The following is a 17,895-nucleotide window of genomic DNA, read 5'->3' on the forward strand; positions in this document are numbered from 1 at the left end:
AGATTTGATCCTGAAAGTTGGTGGTTAAGTCATCAGACTCCATTATAACGTACAATTACAACGTACAGGTTGCAGGAGAAACCTCTTCTCTCTAAAAAGAACGTGGCAGCACAGCTTAGATCTGATGCAAACAAACTACGAGACATCTGGAACAATTTTGACAGATCAAACCAAAGTGGTGAAGCTTGGTCAGAAGCAGAAACCCAAACACAGCATATCAAGAAAATCAGCTTTAAAGCACGGTGGTGGAGGGTTGATAATCTGGACTTGGACCTGGACGGCATGCAGTCATGGAGTGGACCATGAACTCCTCTGGATACTAAAGTATTCTAGAGTCAAATGTGAGGCCAAAACTTGGCTGAAAGTCTCATACAACAGTGATCCCAAACACAGAAGCAGATCTACAACAGAAAAAAAAACAAGGTCTTTACAAGGTCCAGTCAAAGTCCAGACCTTAGTCTGACTAAAATGCTGTGTTGGGAACAATGTCAAGAGGAGAGGGACATAATTCCTCCACAATGATGTGAAACACTAATAACGCCATATAGAAAATGAAGACTTTACGTGAAAGGGATGTTCTACTGCTGTATTGTAGTTTAGTTTTTATGAAGTAATTAACACAGTGTTACATGTTAGAGTGTTCATCTTAGGTGGTGTTGACCTAATCTATAGACCTGTTAAGAACCAGTCGATCTTTCCTAACATCCTGGCATGCTCTGCTTCGATTCCCTCTGCTTTCTGGCCTGCTTGTTTATATTTGAGTGTATCAGCTGTTAATCCATCTCCATGCTGATCTGTTTGACAGTGCATCAAGTTGTACAACACCGACTGGCATGTTATCAACTACAAATACGAGGCTTTCTCCGGTGACTTCCGCATGCTGCCGAGGTAAGAACCATAAGAACAAAACCGATGCAAAGCATTTATTAATGCAGTTGAAATTGTTTGCAAAAAAATAGATTTTCTATAAAACATCACAACATATTTGGCAGTTCTTCACTGTCCAATATTTAACATGTAAAAAGGATTTACTCGGCTCACGTGGATCTGCTGGACAGTGACTTACAGCAATTCACAATATGTTAATGCAGCTCTAAAGCTTCTCCCAGATTGAAAAGTCTCCAGACTTTAGCTCCAGTTTCCTCCAAACACACAGAAAATCATTTGGAGAAACACGATGTATGAAAATAATCTCAGCATGTAAAAACCGACTGAAAACCCTGACCTAAAGAAAAACAGATTTACATATTGACCTCCGTGTCTTTTTTTAAAGCAAAGGCCTGAAGACAGACAAGCTGCCAGCTCATGTGTTTGAGGTCGATGAAGATGCTAAAGACGAGGTGAGTGAAAGAGGAGGGTGAGTCGTCTGCTACTGACGAGCCCGCTGCTATATGGACAGCATGTATCAGCAAGGCTTTTAGTGATGCTCTATAAATCTTAGCAGAACAGAAAGAAGCTCCACTGCCCTGAAACTGTTAGCAAACACATGCACGGTCCTCCTGCACATGCAGTGAAACTGTGCTGGGAAAAGCCTGGATGACTTATGGTCTGTCAGTCCAGAGTTAACGTCGGGCAGTGAAACCAGAAGCTTTATATGTCCTATAAATAGCTCCCATCGACCCACCGCCCCCTCCCTTCTGGATGGACGTGGATAAACTTAGGCAAAGAAAAGATTTGATTGGAAGGGAAAAAAACTGCTGGATTGGCTTCAGAAAGGAGATGGCATCTACATTTCTTCTCTAAACAGTCAGTGCTTCTCTTCCAACACCTCTGCCTCATTAGTTTGAGTAGCAACATAAAGAACAGAACAGAAAAATATGGTATTTAATAATTATGATTACAATAAATTTTCAAGATCTTGAAGTTATTTTAAATGTACATATGTGTACATTTCTGTGTGTGCGTAGTAATCCTGACCAGCTGAGCTGACTCCCCATAATACAACCTGAAGTCACATCTGTTACGTAAGAAAAATAGAAAAGATAGAACAAGTTATCTCCCTTCTTTTTAAATGTTTTATATTCAAACATAAAAAAAATATGCAAGCTACGGGGATTACAGTCACTTTAATTAAAAAATTTTCTTCTATGTCATTGTCACATTTACCAACTTCATCCTGCTGGCCAGTTTTGTTCCCCGGGCCGCATGTTTAACACCCTTGATGTACCTTTAATGGCTAATCAATAATATTGCAGTGAGATGAAAAAGAATGGAAGCAGAAACAGTTGTGATGTATTTATTATGGTCTGAGGAGAGGAAAGGATGGGCTTGATGATCCTATCGGAAGACAGGAGCCAGCCAATCAGATTACAGGACGAAGCTCTTGGGCAAAGGACAAAACAGTGTGTTGCTGCTGCAAAAAGACTCAGAAAAACCCGACAAGTCTGCACGCCTCTGCATATCCACTCAGTGTTGTGGTATGTGTGCCATGCTCCAGGCTTGCATTAACTTAATGAAGCCTCTTTGTGCTTTGAATTCTTTTAAGAGAGTGGAAGCATTATACCCAGGATGTATGAGTGTGATCACCAATAAGAGCGAGGCAACATTGACAGAAATTACAAACCCCGGAACTGATGAGCGATCGTGTTTATGCTGCCACTCATTAGATAAAAACCATTTTACCAGGAGATGATCCTAATAGCGTCGAGTTTCTGAGTCTGTGTACCAGTTCAGTGAATATTTAATAATGATGTTTAACCTGAGCTGGGCAGCATAATTAAGGTCTATCCCAGCTGACTCCCTGTGTTTTTGTTTTGTCAGGACACATCATCACTGTGCTCCCAGAGGGGAGGCATCTTGAAACAGGGCTGGCTTCAGAAAGCCAACATCAACAGCAGCCTGTCTGTCTCCATGAGGGTGAGTCACCACCAGGCCTCCTGCCTGTTATTACAACCAACAGCAACAAATGAAATCACATCATGTAGGGGTCACAACAGAGGTGGACGTAGGAGGATCACCTTCCTCTGCTGGTTCATACACCTCTTACACATCTTCTTTATTTATTAACTTGTGTCAGTGAAAGGTTTATGAAAACCAGCTCAAAAATGCACCATGTCAACATTCCCACCCACAGTGCCAAGCTAGAGCTGTAAAGTTTTAGCCAGTAGTTTAATGCAGTCTTCATTCATGATGTTTACTTCCAGCCCTCACAGAAAAAGCATTTAAATCTGACATCACACAGGTCGTCTTTTTTTTTTAAAGACATGATTTGAACTTTATTCATCGCAGCTGTAAGAGTTTAAAAGGTTATTGGAGCATTTTAATGTATAAGGATGATCTGGTCACTTTTACTCAGGCTGAAAATCCTCCAAGAACATTTGGATTAACGTCAATTTACTTGACATTTTCTGAAATTTTCTGAAATTCATGTTAAGTGTAAATACAAGTGGTCCAAGAACAAAGCTGTTTGGGACCCCTGTAGAATAATTGTGGTAAGATTTGTTAACATCAGAAGAAACACATCGTTATCTGTTGGATAAAAATGATTTAATCCAAAAACACACCTTGAAACAAATTAAAATGAGTAAATCTAGACAAAAAAAATTATATGTATGAGATCAGCGCTATTTTCGAAGTTGACGAGTGAGATGTATTAGTAATTTTTACACTGTGCTTAGTTTAGAGGCCTTACAGAGCATCTCTGATACGCTGCTATAGTTTTCTTTTTCTGTCGTCATCTTAACCAAACTAACTTCCTGTGTTGTTGCCATATTTATAGTTTTGTTTACCCTCCACAAATTCAGCAGCTCTGAGTTCTCGAATGCGCCCCTTGTGAAATAATCCAGTAAAAAAATGTAGTTCACAAGCAAGTAGGGCTGAACCTTCAGGCAAATCACAGTTTGATTTGGTTACGATTCAGATGGCTGCGATGCCATTATAAAATTTATTGATGCATCTTAATTCCCTCAGACTACTTCACTACTTCTATCTGAATGGAAATGTGTAACAAGGTTTCTCATATTTGTGGTTTATTTAGTTAATTTGACTCAACTGGTATCCAGTGTGGCTTTTGTCCCCTTCATCTTCTTATTTACCCACAATGCCCTTTGCTTTGTTGTCCACTTCCTGTATTTGGTTCACTTAAAGCAGACCAAGACCTCTGTTTATAAAATCAAAATCAAATCAAACTTTATTTATATAGTACTTTTCAGACAAAACTAACTTGAAGTGCTTAAAACAAAGCAAGCAGGTGCAAACATACATACAAAGAGAGAATGAAGAGTAATGGTAAAAGAATTACACGCTGGAATAAAAGCAGCTTCTCCAAGCAGGGAAGACGAATACATGCCAATAAATAAAATAAAAACGATACAGAAATTAAAGGTGGGTTAAATGCAGCAGTAAAAAGATAAGTTTTAAGAAATGATTTTAAAAGAAGACAGAGTTTCAGCTGTGGAAGACTGTTCTAAATGGAAGGTGCATACAACTAAAAGCAGCTTCTCCATGTTTAGTCCTAACTCTGGGAATGAAAAGCAAGCCTGCAGCTGATGATCGAAGCTGCCTGGAAGGTTCACAGTGTTACAGAAAGTCAGTGTGTAAGCTGAGCAGAGGTTCGCTTCTTTGATTCACATCAGAGTTCGTTCGCACATTCATGCCTTCCCAAACAAACCAGACTTTCCGAGCAAATTAATTTGGATTCGAACCAGAAGGACTGGTGTGAATGTATCCATAGAAACCAAAGTACCCCCACATGTCAGCTTTTAATGCGAAGGCTACCGGTTGGATTTCGGGCTTTGCCAGCGTGTCTGTTAAGTGCGCCTCAGACTGTCTGGGTGCTGCACTTCCACTATTACCGCCTTTCACATTCATCAACTTTGCATTATTAATTAACAGTTAAAAAAATCTACTTTTGTCAAAGACTTGTACAGCAATTCCAAATCGTCCACATCGCAATGCATCTAAAAATGACTTTTTCACCTATAAACAAGTATGTGATCAATTCCGCTTATGACTGAGCTGGTTGCTCACGCAAACATGAGGTTAAAAAACAAACATGTTCTCGGCCTAAAGCGACTGCCAGCATAGCTGCTTTTTATCAGGGGAACTTTTAATGTTTGCAGTAGACAGTAGTTTCATATGAAGCAACATTGAAACCCACTTTTCAGTTTTTTCAATTAGTTTTTTCCATATTAGGATTAATTTTTCTATAGCTACACTAATACATGTACAGCTTTTGAAAGCAGTGCAAAATGTATTTAGAAGCCATATTTTTTACTGTAGTTGTCAGGAGTTGCTACGAGTTGATGGATATATCCCTCACTGACTTGCTGTCAACCACAGGTGTTCAAAAGGAGGTACTTCTACCTGTCCCAGCTCCCAGATGGCTCTTACATCCTCAACTCGTACAAGGATGAGAAGAACTGCAAAGAAACCAAAGGTTCCATCTACTTGGACTCCTGTATAGACGTGATTCAGGTAAGCAGCTTCAGCAACGTTTTATTCCCTCCGTCATGTTTTGTTTCATTGAACTCACAGCGTTTTCCAGCTCTTGGCAGTGAGCTCCCACCCTCGTGAGAGTCGGTGTGTTTCTTGGTCTCGTCTCACTTCAGGAGCTTTTAGCTTTTTGTCGGGCAGATTTACTGCATTCCAGTGACTGGGTAGAAAGGCTTGTTCTAGCGGATTATCAGGAGGCTGCTGCTCTTGGCTCATGGCACAGGGTGGTACCTCATTAAGGGTCGGCCCAGGCTGACAAGGCTGCCAGGAAGCTTTTAGTTTGATGAGCATGCTCAGTAGATGAACAGACCCGTTCTGTTCTGAGGGTTTGATGGAGACGTCGTTGTTTGACATTCAGAACAGGTTTTACCTGTTAGTCTTTCCTGAATAACTCTTGAATATAATTTAAATTCACATTTAAATGTTTTATTAAACTGTCTGTGGTTTACATTTTAGGTCCAACGAGTCATTGTCAGGTTTAGAAAACAAACATCATTCAAGGTTTACAGACCAGGTGTGAACTGTAAACGTTGCTTATATCGTCAACAATTCCTCAGGAGCGGTAGTGGGATAAATTGTGATGGATAGCTTATCCTTTAGGTGATCCGCGGAAGTTTTACAGGCATTTATATCCCGTCCAGGAGGTTTACAATCCAGCCACTAAACGTAGTGTTTATTCAGAGACTGTAATGGTAACTCCACAATGATCCGTGATGATACCATTATTTATCATCATAAAAAGATCACTATCTCTACTATGTTGGTAAGAGACCTCTATTTAGACCTGAACAATATGAGGAAGCCACTTCCTGTCAAATGTCCACCTATCAGAGAGCTTTAAGAACTAAAATAACGGTTCATTATGGCTGGAATAAAGTTTTTGATGCACGTTGGCACCAAAAAACAGCTGTGTTGGAGTTGGTTTTGTGAAGATAGTAGTTTAAACATAAATAATTGTAAACAACATGAAATACCTGGAGGAAATTGGTCAGTCACAATCACCATAACAGTGTTGTTTTATTTTTCCTCCATGGATAAGACAACTTCTCACCATCACGTTGAAAAAAATCTCAAAAAATGTCCATCATCTCTCTCAGAGTCCTAAGATGCGACGCAATGGCTTTGAGCTGAAGATGCAGGACCGCTACAGCCACTTCCTGGCTGCAGACAGTGAAGCAGAGATGGAGGACTGGGTGGTCACACTCAAACAGGCCCTGCAGAGCAGCACCGAGGCTGGGCAGGACAAGAGGAACGGGGCAGAGTCTCTGGACTGCGCCACAGGTAAATATGAATACATGGTAAATGGGACAAATACGACAGGGGATAGGGTTTCACCTCCAGAAGATCTTTAGATGTGGAAGTGAAATTAAGTCAGATGTGTTATATTTAATCGTTGATTTGGTTTTTTTTCCATTGGGGGATTGTTGAATCAGTATTTTTAGCTCAGCTGTGGATGAACGCCAGCAGCTTTTATACACTTTGTGTACATGGTGCCAACACCTTCTATAGGATATCCCAGTAAAACCCAGTAGATGCCCCCCTAGTTGCTGATGAGAGACTGGGACAGTGTCCAGGAAGGTGGAGGAGTTCAGTCAGTCCATCGGTTTTCTCCTGGGAGTCAGCAGAACGGCTTCAAACTGCATGCCACAAACTTGCAGACTGGTTTTAAGGGAAACTCTGAGCAAACGCTGAGTCAGAAGAGCTGAATCTTGCCTGATGAGCTGCTTTTTTTGGTATTTATCAGAGTGCTGATGACTTGTGTTAAAGCTTTATTTCTGTGCAAGCAGATGATGACACGGCCAGCCAAGGTAAAGGTGAGAGCCTGCAGGAGAACCAGGGGAGGAACTTACAAACTGATCTCCTTAAGGTATGATGCAAATGCGTGATAACGTTTCATGCACACATCTTTGACTTGCATGGTCATTTTTTTTTCTTGGACACAGGAAAGGTTTCTTTCTTTTCTATATTTGTGTGTGTGTGTGTGTGTGTATGTCTACCGTCACTACACAGCTGTTACAGACAGCAGTAATGAGAGAGAAAGGAAAAACAGCCTGAAAGCAGCACATTTATTCCACATGGCCTATAAAACCCTGAGCTACTCTGACAGAAACCCCTCTGAACCCTTTCCCTCGGTTAGCTCTGGGCCTCTCCAGTGCAGCAGGTCTCTGGAGTTTGTTGTCTGCAGGCTGGGAACTGAGGGCAGACATGGATTACAGCTCCCACTCTGCCCTGAGGGTTTCATTTGTTTGTCTATATGAAATGCTCACTCTTCTTCCTCCCTTTGTTTGACTGTATCTGTCTTCAGTCCTCTTGTGTGTCTGTTTGTGTTGCTTGAAGATCACAGGAAACACTAACAGGCCTCTCCATAGACGGACGATGTTAGCAGTGTGATCTGCCTCTGTGCTTTCAGGCTATTCTACAGACTATAAAAAGTCCTATTGAAAATGGATAGAAACCAGAAAAATGCTTTAGCTTAATTATAAAAAGCAAAAAGACTTAAATTTCATGCCTGTGTGCGTTGTGTGCAGTTTGCGAGGGAGACGGACCAGCTCAATAAGATCAACAGGAATGAAGGCAGACAGAAGCTCTTCTCTCTGGATCCTGAAACACAGGTTTTCTTCTAATGATTATTATGATTGTCAGTTATTTTTTATTTGGATTTTCCTTTATTTTTTAGTGTTGAAGGCACATTTTTTACTAAATTATTATTTGTGTAACGGTCTATATTTTTTAAGTATTATAATTTGTTAGTTATTGTATTATATTTTGTTTATTTGTTTATTTATTCAATAATTTTAACCTATCAATTTAGTTTTTTTCTATCATTAGTTTCATTGTTCATTATTTTAATTTTCATGTATCTATTTATTACTTATTCTGTTACTTTTTAAATCATATTTATTTGCGAATATAGTAGCAGTGTAAGTATTATTACTAGTAATAACTGTTATTTATTTATTTTTTAACGTTTTATTTGCTTGCTATTTGCTTAGATACTATTTATTTGAGTATTGATCCAGTGTTCTTGATCTTACCTCCTCCCTCCCACCTTGTCCATGGTTCCTCCTCCTCCTCCTGCCTCCCGTCTGCTATCCAGAGGCTGGACTTCTCGGGCATCGAGCCAGACGTGAAGCCATTCGAGGAGCGTTTTGGCCGACGCATCATGGTCAGCTGCCACGACCTGACTTTCAGTCTGCAGGGCTGCGTCAATGAGAAGACCGACGGTGTCCTCACCAACGTACGCCATCACCTTCATCCCACTTACCTACACAGTCTATTGTTTTATTTTATTTTAGAAATGATCACAAAATATGCTGATTAACCGTAAACGGTCGACGTGAAGATGGCATCCTTGTGATTTTTGTCTGCATGGACTCAACATTTAACAACGAAACTCAGCTTTCCTTTTCCCACCTCAGATTTTCCCCACTCTCTGCAGCACTGCCCCAAATAATAAAACCTTCATTATTCATTTTGGTCTTGCTGGAAGCAACACAAGTAACCAGGTCGACAAAAAATAACACAACTCTGTTGTTCCAGCACCTTCTACACACACTATGTCAAGGGTAGAAATGATCACATAATTCCACAGTTAGTTTTTAATGGACTTTATATCATTGCTCTACATAAATAAATAAAGACCTGAGCTCATGCAAAAGGTCAGAATGCGGAAATGTTGAATGCACGATGAAAGGAGAAACTCTGGAATAGCATGAACCAGCATGAGAGTGCCTTGCCTGTGTCAGAGTGGCTTTCTGTAGTCATAAAACACAGAGATAGACCTCCTCCTGCACTAGAGAGGCTGGAAGGAGAAATAATCACACTCATATTTGAGGTTTGGAAGCAGCACACACTTTCCCTCTTTGCCTCTCCATCTTTTTCCTTTCACAGTCTCGCAGAGGTTCATGCTGACATAAATGAACCACCGACTGGAGGAAACATTTGCTTCCAAGCTGGGCATCAGCTCACAGTTGTTTTAAGGCTGACATGCTGAAAGACTACAATTATAATGTGAAAAGGAATGCTCTTAAAGTTGGCTGATGTTATTTGCACCATCCAGCTTTGTGATAGTTGCAGGTAAAAAAGAAATTCACTAGAATTTGGATGTTTTGGGCGATTTCTGCTTAGTGCAGACCGATTTTGATGTGCGTCATGCTGAAAGCTCAAACTAAAATAACAAACTAATCAGTCACTTTAGATGCAGCTGCTTTTAGGATCCCAGTCTAAATACCAATCCCTCACAGCATGTAACACACAACACCTAAATTTATAAGTGAATAGTAAAGAGTGACAGTGTTGTTGTTACATATACAGATGCAGCTTCCTGCTCCTGTATCAGTTGGTAATTTATTTATTATTTTGACATCTAAAATGTTAAACAATAGTAAAATAAAAAAGCTGGTGGGGCAGCTTTTTGGTAACAGTGCAGATCTGATGTAGGGAGAAAACAACCTCACAACTCTGATAATCTGAATATGTGGGGCACGTGATGCAGCATCTGCAGCCTTTAACATCGTGTCTACTAAATCCTAGGTGGAGCCATTCTTCATCAGCTTCGCTCTCTTTGACGTCTCAAAGAGCTGCAAGATCTCGGCCGACTTCCACGTCGATCTCAACCCGCCGTGCGTCAGGGAGATGTTGACAGATACTTCTGGCCAACTCTCACCTTCATCTGACTCAGAGGGTGGAGGAGTGAAGGAGGGAGGAGGAGGTGCGGGGGTCGTGGTGAATGGAGACTCTGGGAAAGGAAATGGCCTACCTGTTCTGCAGAGGGTGTCGGAGGCTCTGCTGCGCTTCCCCACTCAGGTACAACCTGTAGAAACAATCTGTTGAGGAAATAATCATGTTGAGTCAAATGTGTGAAACACATTTGTTTTTTATTGTTTGTGTGTGAAACCAATATCACAGCGTTCCCTGATCAAGAAAATTAGTTTAACAATGTTAAATTCTTCATTTATCTCTGTTGTTGAGTTAAACCACACGAAGACTACATGAACAACTCCTGAGGTTTTGATTAAATGTGTTGGATGCGCACCACAGAAATACTGTCAGCGTCCCCATACTGTTACATTACAGGGGCATAAACTTCCATTTTGGAAACTTTTCTATTTTGGAGGTGTCCATTTTTTTTTAAATTGGTGCAGCAGGAACGCCAATCGCCTGCTAATGACGTCACCTGCTCTCTGGTGCTCAGAAATAAGAGATAACTGGAACGTACCATCATCCTTTAAGTCTAATGCAGCATTTAAGTTGGGTGGAGCTAAAGATGGGGAGGCGGAGCCGATATGATGTAACAGCTCAGCCGAGGAGAGACTTTTTAGAATTGTAATGATCTAAAAGTTAAAGAACTTTTTTTAAGGGTTTTAGACAATTCAGTTGTATTTGGCATAGTTTCAAGTACGGATTTTTTTCCCTTTTTTAATGCCCCTTTTAAGAATATGAATATAATGAATACTTAATATGAAACAAGTAGTGTTTACAATTTAATTTAATTAAGTTTAATTAATTTAATTTAATTTAATTTAATTTAATATGTTATGTTATGTTATGTTATGTTATGTTATGTTATGTTATGTTATGTTATGTTATGTTATGTTATGTAGTTTTAAAGGCATCCACAAACTGGCACCTTTAAACACAGGAAATCTGTTTAGTTCAGATGAAAGTAAAACTCATGTGTTGTGTCCTCAGACGACCTCTGAGTCTTTAATGCAGCTAGTTGAAGCGTATCCAGAATATTTTGATTTATTCAGAAAAATATGAGGAACTGTAAGTTGTTAATAGTAATTCCACTGAGCGGTTAAGGAGTGAATTCCTCAGCATCAGCAGTGATGTACAGCTTTTCCTACGTTTGCAGTGCGGTTGGAGCCTGTACTCCGTCCTCGCGGCACCGTGAAGTGACAAACTACCGAACTGTCGTCGGCTTTTTTTTTTTTTTAAACCCTGCTTAGCTATTATGGGTTGACCGTGGCCGGCCCGGTTCTACAGCTCTGTTCTGTCTTCACTTCTTTCTCCATTTGCTTTATATTTTGATGCCATTGTAGTGTTTCCAGATGATGTGAGCATGTCTTGAAAGAATCCACATGAGAATCTGTTCCACTCATTCTGCTTATGTTTAGTTTGCCAGTTTTCTGAAGCGAGCTTACTCCATGATGGTGTGAGCTTTGTCTTTTTCCCTCTTCCTGCAGGATTTAGTTTATGCATGAGGGGAAAAAGCCCACGTGTGAGTGTTACTTTTGGCTCAGGCCTTGTGTAAACTTATGCAGGTGCTGTAAGATCCGTGCACACTCTGCTTTATTTCACTCTGCAAGGCCTTAGTCTGGTCTAAATTAGCAGCCGCTACTCAGACGCTCGCTTACTGTTTCCATGAACAGAAACGTGTGGACTCATAGCAGCAGGTAAAGGAAAAGTTGATGTTTTACAGGGATGCAGCAGCCAGTAGCAGATCCTGATTCTTCTGGACTAACTGCAGCTGTCTGATGGACTTTTAGGGAGACCTGTAAGGACACTGTTACAGCAGTCTACTGTCTACTGAAGATAACTGCGTGGAGAAGTTTTTCTAGATCCTGCTAACACCTTTAATTTACCAGATGTTCTTTTGATAACAGGCTGACTTCACAACCATCTTAATGTGATTCTGAAATTGAGGTCTGAGTCCAGTTTTTAACATATATATTTGAAGCTGAGTGCTTTTAGTTTTAATCTTTCTCCTGGGCTCTAAAAATGTCATTATTGTCTTCATTTAACTGAATGAAGTTCTGGCACATCCAATCTTCAAACTTGGATCAATGCATATGATCGGCGTTCAGATCAGACTGTGGTCTCATTTATGTCATCAGCATAATTAGCACATTTGTTGTTTTTCATAATTTGAGCAAGTAGATGTTGAACAGCAGAGGGTCTAAGATGGAGCCATGGGGAACTCCACAGGTTATTTTAGTTCGTTACCTGTAGACAGTCTGAAAGCTGCTGACAGAAAATGAGAACCACATGTTTCATTAATCATTCAGAACTGAATGTAGCTCAAATTGCTTCATGAAATGCAAATGCAAAAAAACTAATAGAAACATTGAAAACGCAATAAAAATCAACAAATCCCACCTCAATTAATTACCTGAAAGAATTATATTCTAAACAACAAATCAGGAAAATAACTAAATAAACACATATGCTAATATGTGAATGTAAACTACATCAAAACTTTATATTGATTTAATGGATAATAATTTATCATTTCAATTCAGTTTAATTTAGCTTTATTCATATAGAGCCAATAAAGTAAATAAAGTCCTATTCATTTTATTTTTGTCCCATTATAACCCTATTAAAACAAATCCATTATATGATCCACATTAGTTCAGCTTGTAATAACTCTGTTTATGTAAATAAATTCATAAAAATGGCTGAGCTAAGGAAACCAAAGAATTGCATCAAATCTTCTCTTTGATTCAATCCTCCATCCGGAGCTGCAGTGGAGAGGAAAAGCTCCTTTTTAACAGGAAAGACAACCTCCATCAGAACCAGAAACGGGAGGGAAAGCCTCCATCAGAACCAGAAACGGGAGGGAAAGCCTCCATCAGAACCAGAAACGGGAGGGAAAGCCTCCATCAGAACCAGAAACGGGAGGGAAAGCCTCCATCAGAACCAGAAATGGGACGAAAGCCTCCATCAGAACCAGAAACTGGAGGAAAGCCTGTTTTTTTAGGCTGTGCTACATTCTGTATGTTGAGCTTTAAAACACAGCAGGTTTGGGTTGTGGTTCAGTTCGGCAGGCCACAGAGTAATTTAAGTGAACTGGGTGTGGTCCAGCATTACAGCCTCCACCACCTCCATCTTTCCGCTGCAGCTCCATTTTATTACATAATTCACTAATATGACATGTGTCTGACTTTTGGAGATTTCAAGTCAGAACATGTTTATAAAACCAGGCGGTGAAACTGAGGAGCTTCAATGTTTGATGTAAGCAGGAAACTAAACCAGCTGAGTGTGGTTGTCAGTGCTGTGATGATGGTGATGGTGAAGAGCTGTAAGCTTGGAGTGTTTATCTGTTTTAGACTCCTCAGATGTCTTATTTATCTGCTGTTTGTGATTTTTGGAGGAGGTGCACCTCTACACTTTTATTACTGATGTGTAATAAAAGTGATGTGTTTTCAGAGTAGATTTCACTTTCTGCTCCCAGAAGGCTCTGTGGACGTATTCAGTCTAGATATCAGTATTCAGAGAAGTTTGTGTCTGTGGTTGTATGTTTAAACTGACAAATGAAGCTTAAAGACAGCCAGACCTAAAATAGAAGTGCCCATGTGGTTTTCCTGTATAGCTTCAGCTAGCTTCCCCTGCACTGTTGATGAATTTAACAAGGTTTCAGTTACTGGTGCTTAGAATTTTGAGTTTCTCTTCGTGTTTAAACATGAAAAACCTAAAAAGTTTGGCTTGTAATGAAGGCCACCTTTAGTCTGCTCTGTCATTAAACTGATGCACTTTCTCCTTTTTATCCCCCAGGGTATTTTCTCAGTCACCAACCCCCATGCAGACATCTTCCTGGTGGGTCGTGTGGAGAAGGTGCTGCAGAACGGCATCACTCACTGCGCCGAGCCGTACATCAAGACGTCTGACGTCAGCAAGGTCCCCTGCCTCTGATATTTACCACATAATGAGAGCAGCAACAAACTGCTCTGGTGTAGATTTGCTGTTTACTATGTGTCCTCTCCCACGTCTGCAGACGGCTCAGAAAGTGCTCAAAGCTGCCAAACAGACATGCCAGCGCTTGGGCCAGTACAGGATGCCGTTTGCATGGGCTGCCAAGTAAGTCAGGAATATTTCATGAGTCAGAATATCAGCATGTATGAATCTGTCCTCATACAAACATCACGTTCCAGCAGCAACTGCAGGATCCCTGCTGTGATTTCACCACTTTGGCTTATAGGAGGAAAAAATGCACTTGAACGCACCACACAGACTCTAACTCAATGATCTGAGCCTGCAGAAGAACATTCGAATCCTGTTCTGGTCATTGAAGCAGTTTTATTGCCTCAGAATGATCCAATTAGTAAAACATTAGAACAAAAACCACCGTACAGCTGATGAATTTACTGGATAAAATATAAATATTCATGTGTTCAATGTGTGTGTGAGATGAGCTCTGCAACAGTGTGTGATGTGATCCAGGCAGGTGTTCAAAGACGCTCAGGGCAGCCTGGACATGGACGGGAAGTTTTCTCCTCTCTATCGTCAGGACAGCAGCAAAATCTCAACGGACGACCTCATCAAGCTGCTGGCCGACATCAGGAAGTGAGTCAGCACTTCTTCTTCTGTGGTAGTTAATCTGTAGGGGTTGGGCTTGTGGGGGCTTGCAGTCATTCCATGCAAGTTTATATTTGACACGGAGGAAGTGCTGTATGTTTCCTTATGGAGTCCTTCAGATAAGAACTTATATATTTATTGTCTTTTGTCTTCTCAGACCCGAGAAGAGCAAACTTCAGACCATCCCTGGACAGCTGAATGTCACCATTGAATGTGTCCCCCCCAATTTCTCAAGTATGTGGTCTTTCCACTATTTTAGTCTGCAGGGGTCCACACACCGTGACGTAACTGTGGAGTGAAATTAGTTTCATACATGATTTATAAATGATAAAAACAGTTTCAGTAACTTTTGGTGCAAGGTTTTTCTGTGTTGGGATCCACAAACATTTGAACATGTGAAATAAATGAACACAATCACAGATTAAAAGATGCATAAATATGAATATTCAACCCCAAACTTTGCAGATGTGATAATTTCCGTGTTCAAAAAGCTTCCTGTGCGTACTGATCGTTAAGGATTAACTTACATTTGTGCCTTTATCAGCTGTTTAGAATTGTACATTATTGATCCCAGAATGGGAAGTTTCAGTGTACAGCAGCATTAATTTTCACACCTCCAGATTCCTCCAGAGATTTAGATTTTTGGGTTTTCATTAGCTGTAATCACAGTTATAAATAAATGCTGAAAGTGTCTCACTTTGCATATAATGAGTCTATATAATATGTTAGTTTACCTTTTTAAGGTAAACTAATATAATACATTCTTGGTTTTTCATTAAAAAAAATGAATAAATGAATTTAGTGATTTGGGAACCCGATGCAGGAAAGCAGCAGTGGAGGTTCTGTTCTCTAAGCCAGCATGTGTTCTGTGTTCCAGATACGGTGACGTCCTCTTACGTTCCCGTCAAGCCCTTCGAGGACGAATGTGAGCGGGTGTCGGTGGAGATCGAGGAGTTTCTTCCAGAGGAAGCAAAGTACAACTACCCCTTTACTACCTACAAGAACCAGCTCTACATCTACCCCTTACAGCTCAAATATGACAACCAGAAGACCTTCACTAAGGTGTGAGGCTGGATTGAGAAGATTCCACTTCATTTCTGACCCTCAGATTATCTGTTTAGCTGACATAATGTTTCCTCCACATCAGGCTAGAAACATTGCGGTCTGCATGCAGTTCAGGGATTCAGATGAGGATGGTGCAGCTCCTTTAAAGGTGAGTTTGTCCTGTAAATATACGCTGTTTTTCACACAACCTGTTGAAGGTGAGGCTGCTTCTTTTATCCACGAGAATAATCACTGAGCCAAACTAAGAGATGTGGACAATGAAGAGCAGACACAGCATCACACTGAATGATAAATGAATACAAAGCCAGCAGCAGGTCGAAGCCAGAGGTTAAAAGGCTGTTTTACCGATAAACAGACGGATTGTTGAGTATTCTGAGGGAATCACAGGGGATCCCACCTCTTTTAATTTAAGTTGTCCAACAATTCAGAATATTTGGACAGAATTTAAAGATGCATTTAGGCAAGTCAAGTTCATTTATATAGCACATTTCATGCACAAGACAATTCACAGTGCTTTACATAAAACATTAAAGCATTACAGCAGCGTGCAGGAGAATGATTAAAAGAAATATAAGAACTTAAATAAAACCAAAAGCTAAAGTAAAATAAGATAATATGCAAGAAATAAAAGAATACAATCATCTTAACTAAGTAATCCTTCCAACCTTTATTTAATTGCCAGGTAATCAAATATCTTCACCAGAAATGTGATCTTAAGTCTGAATCTTTGCCACTCTGGATGTTCTCAGTTTTTTTTTAGCTTGGTGTTTGGGTTTGTGCACAAACTCTCGGCATGTAAATGGTAAATGGACTTGTACTTATTTAGCACTGTTCCAGTCAGTTTGACCCCTCAAAGTTAAGTGTCTCGCCCAAGGACACTTCGACATGTAGTCAGTGGAAGCCTGGAATCAATCCACCGACCTTCTGGTTGGAAGACGACCAGCCTCATTATGTACACCATCCAACCACCACCACATTTCGGTTTTTCCTTCTACACGCACTTTGTTCTGGCCGTAGCTCGTAACAGATGGATGAGAGGTCGTGATGTAGGGCTGATGGGAATGTAGTGATAGTACTGCCGGGACAAATGTCTGAATTGATTTGTTACAGTCATCACCTGCCGGACAGGGCAGTAAGTTTCTATTTGTGCCCACAAAAATACATTTTAATGAATTCTTTTGAACGAAGACTGAAAACACGTGTATGACAGGCTGGTCAGTCGTGTACAGAAACATATTTACAAATCTAAACTAAAACTCTGAACTGTGACATGATGTTTAATCTTGTTTCAATACAAAGTCAAGATGAATTTTACACACAATAAAAACTTATTAAAGAAGTTTATTTCAGTCTCATCACTGTCGGTTTTGGTCTCCCTCCTCTGGATCCATCCAGTAATATCTGTAAACGGGAAATCTATCTACCAAACAAACTACTGCTAATCTGTGCAGTATCATTCAGTTCCAGTTTGTTCTAAGCGATAAGCAGAATAAGGTTAACAATTCCTACATTTTTAAACTAAAATATAAAGAAAAATTTCACCAAAGTTGTAGATTTCTTTTACCAGCAAGGGAGCTTTTTAATGAATAGTTGATGAAGTGTGGCCATTAACAGTGTGTATAAATGGATAGTTAGACGTAAGGCAGTAGCAGGAGCTCAGATTCTTTTCTTCTTTTTGACATTACTCCGGAAATGTTGCAGCTACTTCTTATAATGTTACAAAACTCAGTGTTTTCTTTTAAAAGAGGAACTCTGTCACATATCAGAGAAACTGAGAAAAGAAAATTAAATGCTTCCAGAGTTGCAACACAAACCAGAATGGATCATTGCAGTGTTCAGTAGTAAGCTATGAGGGAGGTCTAGTTAAACAATCAAAGCTCTCCCAGTCACAAATCCAAAACACTAGAAAAGACCTAAGCCTTCCCACACTGGCTCAAGAACAACGGTACAGTCCATTGTGGCATCAGCCCTATTTAACCAGATCCAGGGGAGCTGGGACTCCTTTATAGTCAGGTCTGGAACTGGTAACTCAAAGAAAAATATATGAACTTAATGTAGACATGATTTAACTGTAGCAAAGGGACAGAATAAGTAGGG

At 40.1% G+C, this 17,895-nt stretch overlaps 1 protein-coding gene across 3 annotated transcripts in view; it reads left to right on the top strand.

Annotated features, from left to right (window-relative positions):
* The window catches only part of dock11 (dedicator of cytokinesis 11), an 85,957-nt gene that overhangs the window by 13,170 nt on the left and 54,892 nt on the right, over positions 1-17,895 (top strand). For all 3 annotated transcript variants that reach the window (XM_041985411.1, XM_041985412.1, XM_041985413.1), the window contains exons 4-18: positions 806-888; positions 1,274-1,340; positions 2,761-2,856; positions 5,281-5,415; positions 6,531-6,714; positions 7,221-7,300; positions 7,962-8,045; positions 8,531-8,671; positions 9,967-10,239; positions 13,933-14,055; positions 14,153-14,235; positions 14,599-14,721; positions 14,891-14,967; positions 15,611-15,795; positions 15,881-15,946. In XM_041985411.1, the coding sequence (XP_041841345.1) occupies positions 806-888; positions 1,274-1,340; positions 2,761-2,856; positions 5,281-5,415; positions 6,531-6,714; positions 7,221-7,300; positions 7,962-8,045; positions 8,531-8,671; positions 9,967-10,239; positions 13,933-14,055; positions 14,153-14,235; positions 14,599-14,721; positions 14,891-14,967; positions 15,611-15,795; positions 15,881-15,946 (1,800 nt within the window). The remainder of the gene's footprint in view (positions 1-805; positions 889-1,273; positions 1,341-2,760; positions 2,857-5,280; positions 5,416-6,530; positions 6,715-7,220; positions 7,301-7,961; positions 8,046-8,530; positions 8,672-9,966; positions 10,240-13,932; positions 14,056-14,152; positions 14,236-14,598; positions 14,722-14,890; positions 14,968-15,610; positions 15,796-15,880; positions 15,947-17,895) is intronic.

This window comes from Melanotaenia boesemani, chromosome 5 (genome assembly GCF_017639745.1).
Source record: "Melanotaenia boesemani isolate fMelBoe1 chromosome 5, fMelBoe1.pri, whole genome shotgun sequence".
In the NCBI taxonomy this organism is placed as follows: domain Eukaryota; kingdom Metazoa; phylum Chordata; class Actinopteri; order Atheriniformes; family Melanotaeniidae; genus Melanotaenia; species Melanotaenia boesemani.